General features: G+C 42.3%; 1 protein-coding gene across 5 annotated transcripts in view; it reads right to left on the reverse strand.

The window, feature by feature from the left end:
- The window catches only part of ANKRD42 (ankyrin repeat domain 42), a 57,068-nt gene extending 47,084 nt beyond the window's left edge, over window positions 1-9,984 (reverse strand). For 4 of the 5 annotated variants that reach the window (XM_036324829.1, XM_036324827.1, XM_036324825.1 and 1 more), the window contains exons 1-3: window positions 8,828-9,984; window positions 5,858-6,024; window positions 563-670 (exon numbers count right to left, since the gene is read on the reverse strand). In XM_036324829.1, the coding sequence (XP_036180722.1) occupies window positions 563-670; window positions 5,858-6,024; window positions 8,828-9,842 (1,290 nt within the window). In that variant the 5' untranslated portion in view covers window positions 9,843-9,984. The remainder of the gene's footprint in view (window positions 1-562; window positions 671-5,857; window positions 6,025-8,827) is intronic. The other variant, XM_036324826.1, reaches the window with a different exon arrangement.

Consider the following 9,984-nt stretch of genomic DNA (forward strand, 5'->3'; position numbering starts at 1 on the left):
TTCTATAATTCTTCTCATCTGTACTTTTTATTAAAACCTTAATCATAAAATGTGCTTTGTATTGCTTTGTAATGCACTGAGCAGAGCTCCTATCATTCCAAACAGAGTCTCAGGTTTCTTATAGGCAAGAAGTGTTTGCTTATATGATTTTGTATTTCTCCAAATTCCAGTCTCTTGTACACTGATTAAATCCGGCTACTCTAATAAATTATTAATAAATTAGAGTAGCTGTCACATATTAATGTGCTATTCTGGCTAGGAAACACATTAAATAAGGAATTTTAGGCATGGAAAGCTATAAAGGAGATAATCTGTGCATGAATGTGACATCCCTTAAAACAATCTAGACAGATAATCAACTACTTTGAAGATAAAAGGGCCTCTTCTCATATATCATTTGCTTAAGTGGATAGTTGATACCAAAATATCTAAGACATGGAATCCAGTAAGTTCTTATTTAGAAGTAAATCTATAGGATCAAATTATTAGAATAAAAGCAACAGCTTAACAAACTATGCTAAAGTAAACTTATTGAATTTTTAAAAATAAACAAAATTATTACCTGCATACAAGCATCCTGACCCCTGATTGCAGCTATGTGAGCTGCTGTCCAGCCTCTCATAGTTGCTTGTTTAATATCAGCTCCATGCCAGAGGAGCCAATGAAGACACTAAGTTAAGAAAATAACCATGTTAATAAGTGATAAGATAGATGTTTTAAACATTTTTATGTCTTTGAAATTTAGTCTGTCATCCAGAAGTACTGCAGCCTGAGAAACATCATAAGTGAATGAGGGAGCCAGGTGTAAGCACAAGCACAATGACAGGACACCAACATCAGGCCTTACTGTTGGGTAAACAATAGCAGTAGGGATTGTGACAAACTGGAGATGCCATTCCTTGTCAATAAGGTGCAGATGCCACTCAATTCCAGCCAGTTGTTGCTGTGACTAAAGTGCTGATCCAAATCTTATGTTTGACCAATACTGTACAAGCCAAACAAAAAACATATGTGTGAGCCAAATTCGCTTAAGGACTACTAGTTTGCAACCTCTGCCATAGATTTTATTTTTTGTTTTGTTGTTTTTTCATAGATTTTGAATGGATCGAGAAACTTCTGTATCAAGGCAAACTTTGTTATTCTGATGATATTCTCTAAAAAGAGGTTTATATAAAAAGGGGGGTGGTGGGAATCAAATGCATCTTCATTTAAGATGTATTACTGTCATTATATGTTCAAGTTTGTAGACTCTACCTTCAAGAAGTTTCTTTTGTAAAAAATTGACTATCATTGGAATCACAGCCCTATCATTTGTTGAAAGCTTACCAATAGGTATCATTTGCCTGTCACAGAGATTAGTGGCCAGTAATATATTTTTTTAAAAGTTCAACTTCACTAATAATCACTGTAAATAATTCATTTATTCAACAAATATTTGTGTGTACACTACTATGTACTAACACTGTTTAGATACTGGAATAAAACCATTATAAACATTCATGTACAGGTTTTTTTAATTGTTCTAGGTAAATACTAGTATGTGGAAGCGAGATTGCTAGAACACAGATAAGTATATTCAACTTTATAAGAAACTGCCAAACTGTTTTCCAAAGTGGCTGTATCATTTTATACTTCTGCCAGCAATGTATGAGAGTTCCATTTATTACATATCCTTGCCAATACTTTATACTGTCATTTCTTGAGTTATCTGTGGGGGGTTGTTTTTGTTTGTTTGTTTGTTTTTTTGTCATTCTAATATGAGTGTAGTGGCATTTTTTGGTGGTTTTAATTTGTATTTCCTTAATGTCTAATGATGATGAATATCTTTTCATGTATTCAACTGCCATCTATATTATCTTTGAGTGTCTATTGAAGTTATTTGCTGTTTTTTAGTTGTTGTGTTTTGTTTTTTTTCTTTTTTTACTAGAGTTGTGAGTCTCTTATTCTGGTTACAAGTTCAGATACATGATTTGCAGAGATTTTTTCCTATGCTTTCTTCTAGAAGTTTTATAAGATTAAGTTTCAAATTTGCCTATAATCTGCTTTGAGTACATTTTTCTATATGGGCCAGGTATGAGTCAAGGTTTGTTCTTTTTACATATGAATGTTCAATTATGCCAGCACCATTTAATGAAATTAATATCTGTTCTCCATTAGATTACATGTTCACCCTTATCAAAAATCAATGGAAAAATAAGCAGGAATTCAGAAATGGGTAAATAAGGAGCTTGGCAAATCCTCCCTGAGAAGCAATGATAAAACTAGACAAAGTTGTCAAAAACAACAATTTAAAGACTAGAAATTGACCAAAGGCATATAATAAAATGAGAAGCATATATATGAGAAAATCTACTGAATCTCAGTAAGAACAGGAGACTGAAACTACAGCTTCGCCTGTCCCTGCTGCATGGTGCCGAGATCTACTAGGTGGACAGCTCCACTGCTCTGCTGGAGGGGTTGACTTTATTAGGAGCTGAACACATAAAATTCCACGCCCAGACACATTGTCAAAAACAATTCTGCTCCTCAGAACAATCCAAGAAAGCCAACATCAGAGCTAGCCTAAAGCCATGATACTGGTTGGGGCATGCACAAAACTAAAGACTACCCAGAAAATTAATGGGAAATTCCAAAAAATGAGATGGCCAAAGTGGTCCTTACTAAGATTCCATTTATCCCTTGTGATCTAAAAGGCTGTGTGCATGTACAAGGCTGCTCAGACCCAGATAAGACTGAAGAGGGACTAAGTTGACAAGATATCCCTGGCTAAACATGAGGCCTTCCTTGCAAACATATTTTTTTAAAAAGATGTTAGGGCTGGCTTGTAAGCTGCTTGAATTTTGAAAACAATCTCCACACAGACCCATCAGTAAAAGATTAAATCCTTACGGTATTTAAGCACATGCTCTCATAAGTCACTGGCTGACCACTAAACTATGCAGGCCCATGGGTGAACCCTAGGAAGCCAGGCTGAAAAATAAAAACAAGAATTAAAAGAGGGAACAACTGAGCAGTGGCCACACACTGTTAGGAAAACAGACTCCACAAAATTACTTTAGGCGAGTAAATAAACACACAGGAACAACCATGCCTGGGTAGGGGTGAAGGAGTAGGATCAGACTCCAGAGTTGCCACAATATATAATCTAAAATGTCTAGTTTCAAAATGTCCAAATATGTTGGGAGATGAGATTGGAAATATGTCTACTGTATTAATTAGTCTGAACTTTATCCTATAGGTAGGAGTTAAGTAATATCAGATTTTAGTTTTTAGAGTGGTAACTTTGTATACAGAATATGAACTAGAGATAGACAAGACAAAAATCAAGAAAATCTATTAGATTTAAGGCAGTGGCTATGAGGATGAAGAGTACAAATTCAAAAGACAAAGATGGAATAGAATCAAAGGACCTAGTGACCAGTTCCTACTGCATCAATGTGCACCATGTAGGGCACCTTCAACTACACAAATGTCGATGTGTACTGCTTCTGTAAAAAATTGAGACAACTCAAGCAAACTTTTCAAAACAGGTCACATTTGGTGCTTCTCAGATTTCTGAGGAAATTAATTTCTTTGTATTGTATATTACAATGAGCACCAACTGACAATATTTTTATATTAGTTCTGTGGGGTTTTTTCCTGAGGTTGTTATTAAACAAATACTTAAGGTGGTGAAAAAGAAATTGAGAAAAAACTAAGAAAGGGATAGAAAAGAATAACAGCTTAGTTTTATAGCAACTAAATTTGAAATGCTAGTCAGATAGGCATGAGCTGTTGATCAGGCACAATATACAAACTGGGATTAAGGAGAGGAAGCAAAACCATGCATTTTATGTAGACACTGGAGGCCTGGTGCATGGATTCGTACACCAGTGGGGTCCCTCAGCCTGGCCTGCGCCCTCTCGCAATCCGGGACCCCTTGGGGATGTAGTAGTGTGCTCAGCGGCAGGTGCCAGGGAGGAGCCTGAGCCCGGGCTGGGCACCGCTGCTCCTGCTCATCCCGACCCCACTGTGCCTGCGGCTGCCGCCACTTGGTAGCGCTGCCAGGAAAGCAGGAGAGGCTCACGCCACTGGGCAGCGCTCCTGCTGTGGGAGCACACTGACCACCAGGGGGACAGCTCCTGCATTGAGCGTCTGCCCCCGGTGGTCAATGCACATCATAGAGACCAGTCAACGGGTTGTTCAGTCGCTTAGGCTTTTATGCATATAGATGATAAAGCCAATGAAGTCTAAAAAACTGCCTGGAGAGAGAAGGCAGAATCATAGAAATACCTATCTTTATATTTTAGGTAGGGTAGGTTAACCAAAGAAGCCTAAGTGAGAGCAATCAGAGAAGCTGAAAGGATACCAGGAAATAGATTAAATAAAGGTATATCAAGAAGTCCTATTCTATTGGAATATGGCAGAGTAAAATCAGTATTTCATCTCTTCAAAGTTATCCAAAAAAAAGAAAGAAAAACAGGGAGAAAACCCCATCTTTGATGAAAGTAGAAGACATCTGAAACTCAAACCACAAAAACAGATGGGAAAGCTGCCAAATTATAGATCAAAGAGGGCTGTGGGAGGAAACAGAAGAAAAAATCCCCACCCAGGGCTGTATGTGCAGAAAGAGCCATCAAGGCACATTTCTGCCAGCTGAGAGGAATTCACTAAAAGGCCAAAGGGAAATCCTTGTTTACAACAATTCAAGTGAGGCACACAGCCTGGTGGAGAAAGATTCTCCAAACCAGATTTGGTTCCAAGAAGCAGAGAAGCCCAAACAAACAAGAAATCACACAAAGAAGCCATATTCATAGAAAGCAGTCTCTGCCTGTGTAGCAGGGGGGAAAGTCTGCATAGTGAATAGACCCACTGCAGCCCACAGGCTGGGGAAATGTAGTAGTTAAAATAAGCTCTCCATACACAACCTTGAATCATGAGAAAAATTTTAGTTGGCTTTGTATCTAGTCCAAGAATAAGGAGTTTTGCATTAAAAAATTCACTAAGAATGCTTGTACTAGCTAAAAATTGAAACCAACTAAATATCCATCAGCGGAAAAATGAATAAATTCTCGTATTAGTCTAAGAATAGACTATTACAATATGGCTGAAAGAAATAAACTAGCATACATATATCTAATCACATGTATCAAGCTGCAGAATGTTAGTTATATCATTTATATAAAATATGTCATTTAGAGCAATGATATAATCATATGCAATAACAGCATAAAATATAGATAGGAATAATAAACACCAAATTCAGGGTAATAGTTGTCTCTGGATTTGGAAGGAGAGAAATAGTGCCTGGAGGGGTGCTCAGGGATTTCAAATGTATCTATAATATTCCATTTGTTTTCTAAAAATCTGAAGCAACTATAGCAAAAAACATTAAGATTTAAGAGAACGAGGTATTCATTCTGTTATCCTCTTTAAGTTACCCTTTATGCTTTCCTTTGGAACCCAGCTACCACACTGTGAGGAAGTACTAACTAGCAAGGTGGAGAATCTTCACAGATAGGCCCACAAAGAAAAACTAAGGTACCCAGAGCCAGCATATACCAGATAGCTGTGTGAACAAGCCTTCAGAAGGACCCAACCCCAGCTTTCCAATCTGTAGCTGAAGCCCCAGACACCATGGAGCAGAGGCAAGCTGTGTCTGAGAGCCAAACTCCTTGCTCAGTCCTGAGCATAAATAAATGGTTATTTTATGCCACCAAGTTTTGGGATAATTTGTTATAAAGCCATTGTTAAGTAAACAAAACACCTAATGATAAATTGAATTTAAAAAGAAATTATTTGCAATGCCTCAGTCCTGTCTGCTAAATTTATAAAAGAGCTAGCAGTTGTAAACTTATCCCAGTTTTATTTAGCTTACCTCCAAACTTCCAGAATGTGCTGCCCAATGTAAAGGGGTAAATTTATGGAGAATATCAACTTCATTAATGCTGACCCCACGTTCTACTATTTCTGAAAGCTGCTTTACATCTCCAGCGCGTACTGCATCATGTATGCTACTAAAATGCACCTTCTTCCTGGCGCCTACTGAAAAATCAAATTGCTTAAAATGTATTACAATGCCAAAAAATAGAAGAAGACTAAAGCAATAAGACAAAAGAAAGCACAAAATCACTTTGACTTTCCAAATAATTTAATACAAAGATGTGTATGATTAACATCTTCTTAATCAGACTTCCATTTCAGTTCTAATGTCTAAAAAGCATGGAAGTATCATTCCCTTATACACAGGAGAAAACAAACTGAAAACCAGTAACTTTTCTTAGACTGATCAGAGAACTGAGGTCTCGGCAAACTACCACCCTGAATCTGGAAAGATGGGCAGATACAGAGAAACACAGTTAAGCTCAGCTCACCTAGAGCAGAAGCCACTGGAGCCATGAACAACTAGAAGCACTTAAATGGGGAATCATTGAGGGATTTTAAACAGAAGACTAATAATGATCAGATTTGTAATGCTGGATTTATGGGACTGGCTGCAGGTGAGGGGAATTCATTGGGGAGCAAAAATGCAACATTAGAGATTCAGGGAGACTATGTAAGAAAATAGCTATGGTATCTACAGCAGAAAGATTGAGATCCTCAACCCAGAGAATGGCTTTGGAAACAGAATATTCAAAAAATACTATAAAAACAGGTTGAACTGAATTTAGATGTAATAGTGGGCAAAATAAGGAAAGAGTATTGGGATAACTTCAAGGAGTCTGGCTTAGTTCTCTGAGTGGTGTGGCACAATTGAGACAGTAAACACTGGAGGACAGAGAGGACATGTGGATACAAAATTATTTTATTTTTGAATTTTTAAAACATATTTTTATTGACTTCAGAGAGGGAGAGGGAGAAACATCAATGATAAGAATTACTGATCAGCTGCCTCCTGCACGCCTCCTACTGGGGATGGAGCCCGCAACCTGGGCATGTGCCCTTGACCAAAATCAAACCAGGGACCCTTCAGTATGCAGGCCGACACTCAATCCACTGAGCCAAACAGGCTAGGGCTATTTTTTTTTAAATCTTTACCCAAGGATATGTTTTTATTGATTTTAGAAAGAGACGAAGGGTGGTGAGAGAGAGAGAAAGAAACATCAATCAGTTGCCTCCCATACACGCCCAGACCAGGGATCAAAACCAAAACCTAGCTAGTGTCCTGATAAGGAATCAAACCAGCAACCTTTTGGTGTAGAGCAAGCATGTCAAACTCGCGGCCCCCGGGCCGCATGGGGCCCACAACAAATATTTTTGCAGCCCAGCCAATATATCGGTATATAAGAAACGTTTTAGTAAAAATTTTGTAACTTAATATTTACAATATCCTGTTATACATAACTAGAGGCCTGGTGCATGAAATTCATGCATGGGTAGGGTCCCTAGGCGGTAGGTGATCAGGGCCAATAGGGGCCTTCCAGCTGCCAGCAGGGGCCTTCCTTCGCTCTGCCTCCTGGTGGTCAGCGCATGTCATAGCGAGCGATAGAACTCCCAGGCTCCCGGTGGAACTCCTGCAGGGACACTTTGCATATCAGCCTTTCATACACATAGATTATTAATAACGAACTAATGAATGATTACTATAATCATTGCATTCATTTCCCTTACGTGCCTTACATGCAGGCACGCCATTCCTCTCCACGAATACTAGCAGTGAATATTTTTAGCAACCATTTGCCATGTCATTAGTCTTGGACTGACTTGTTTGGTGTGCGCAACAGGAAATATTTCACTTTCGGAGAACAAGAAATAGGTTTATTTACGTTACGCTTATTAATTTGTGCAGTTATTCAGTGTCTGATAAGTTAATGTTCAAGAAAAAATATTTTTATTAAAATGTCCTATTACTTTGTTAACGATTACTCATTTAGTTCAGTCCTTTGTATTCAGTATCAAAATGAACATATGTTTCTATGAAAATTGAAGCGTTTGTTTTTTTGCAGCCCACATAAACTTAAACCTTGTTAGCCGTTGAGTTTGACATGCTTGGTGTAGAGGATGACGCTCCAACTAACTGAATCACCCAGCCAGGGCCAAAATTACACTGCAGACATGTGGATTTTAAGGTGCCCCAGAAGAGTTCCAGAAGGGACTTCTACATGAGTCTGCAGCTCAGAGGAGAAATCTGGAGTTCAGATCTCAGTAGTAGATGTGCCCAGCGTTAGGTAGGTTTTTCTGATGCCCGTAAACTGGAACCAATGGCACTCTACTCTTCTTTATAATATTCATCACACTAGTCATTATTTGCTCAGTATTTATCTTCCCCAGTAGAAGGTAAGGAATATGCCTGCCTTAATATCCTTAAGACAGAGCACATATTCGGCACTCAATAAATATTTACTGGATGGTTGAATGAATAACACAGATTTGGAAGTCCTCAGTAGGGCTGAAGTCATTGTACATAACATAAAGCGCCAGCGATGGCACTGGGGGGCGGGAGGGAGAGAGAGAAGCAACATTTAAGGAGAGGATGGAAGAAAAGTCAGCCAAGAAAAGGGAGAGTCAGCAGAGTGGGAAGAAGAAAACCAGGTCAGTCTAATGTCATCTCCACAGGGTCAAATGCTTCAGAGAAATCAAGTAAGAACTTAAAAGGGTTTATAAGATTTAACAAGCGCGGACATCCCTGGGCGAGAAGTTTCGGGAATGTGCAGAGGGAAAGAAATGGAGTAAAGCTAAAATGAGGAAGGTCTGGGTCTGGGACCTACTGAAAACAGGTCACTTAGGCGGAAAGAGGAGTGACAGCGGAGAAAGGGAACGGCCAGAAAAGGCAAGGCTGATGCGGGCAGAAGTGCGAGAGGGCGCGCGGCAGCGACGAGGGTCGTCGAAGGCAATTAACCGGACTCACACGGGGTTGCCGACTCCGTGAAGGAAGCGGAGGGGCCCGAAGGGGGCACCCCGGGCATGGTGCGATCCCACGGGCGCCGAGGGGGAGGCGAATCCTGGCCCCTGCTGCTGCGGCGGTCTTCACTCGCTGTCCCCCAAGAGCCCCTGCAGCGGCCGTCTTCGTCCTCGCCGGGCCCGGGGCCGCGGTCCTCCCCGGCCCTCTCCCAGGAGCCCCCGCCGCGGGGCCCTCCGTCCGCACTCTCTCTCTCCCAGAAGCCCCTGAGGCGGTGGTTGTAGCCTCGGCCGCTGCTCACCCCGGAGGAGTCGCTGGCCGCGTAGTCGCGGTCGTCACTCACTCCTTCCGAGGAACTACTGAAGCTGGGGCCGTCATCCACGCTCCCTCCTCCCCAAGAGCCGCTGAGGCGGCGGTGGAGCTCGTCGCTGCCCCTCTCCCCGAAGTCGCTGGTTCCGGCTTCTCCGACGGCTCCCCTAGAGTCACTGCTCTGGGCGCCGCCGACCTGACGGAGACCGGCGTCGGTGCTAGGAAAGCCGCGGTCTCCCCTCACACTCTCCCACGAGCTGCTATGACCGTGGCCACCGTCTCCCCTGACTGTCTCAGGGGAACCACCGCGGCGGCGGCCCAGGTCTTCAAGGACCCTTCTCGGGTCCCTTCTGGAGAGGCCCCCGTCCTCTCTCACTCGTCCCGGAGAGACGCTGCAGTGGCCGTCGTCCTCTTCGCCGATTGTTTCCGTGTCTTCGCTGAGACAAAACTCCTGGTCTTCACTCCCTCTTTCCTCAAGCTGGCCGCCGCGGTGACTGGGTCGGCCGTCTGTCCTCCACACGAGAGGGCCGGCGCGGCGGCCGCCGTCCCTGGCTGTGTCCCCCCGCGAGTCGCTAAGGTGGCGGCCGCCGTCGACGGGGACCCTCTCCTCAAAGGAGCGTTCCAGCGTCCCGACTCCGGCCGCCGGGTCGGAGCGGTGAAGGAGACGTCGCCTTGGAAACGAATAAACTTCCGGCTTCCGGCATGCGAGGGTCATTTCCGGTTCCTTGCGGCTTGGCGTCACTTCCGGCTTCCTTCCCTTCACCCTTTGCAAGGCTTGGCCTGCAGACGAATCGGATGGTGGCAGAGACCCGTTTTCGGTGAAGTTCCGCTCGGGCCCACGCCCAGCCTGATCTGGC

This window comes from Myotis myotis, unplaced genomic scaffold (genome assembly GCF_014108235.1).
Source record: "Myotis myotis isolate mMyoMyo1 unplaced genomic scaffold, mMyoMyo1.p scaffold_m19_p_10, whole genome shotgun sequence".
NCBI classification, from domain to species: Eukaryota; Metazoa; Chordata; class Mammalia; order Chiroptera; family Vespertilionidae; genus Myotis; species Myotis myotis.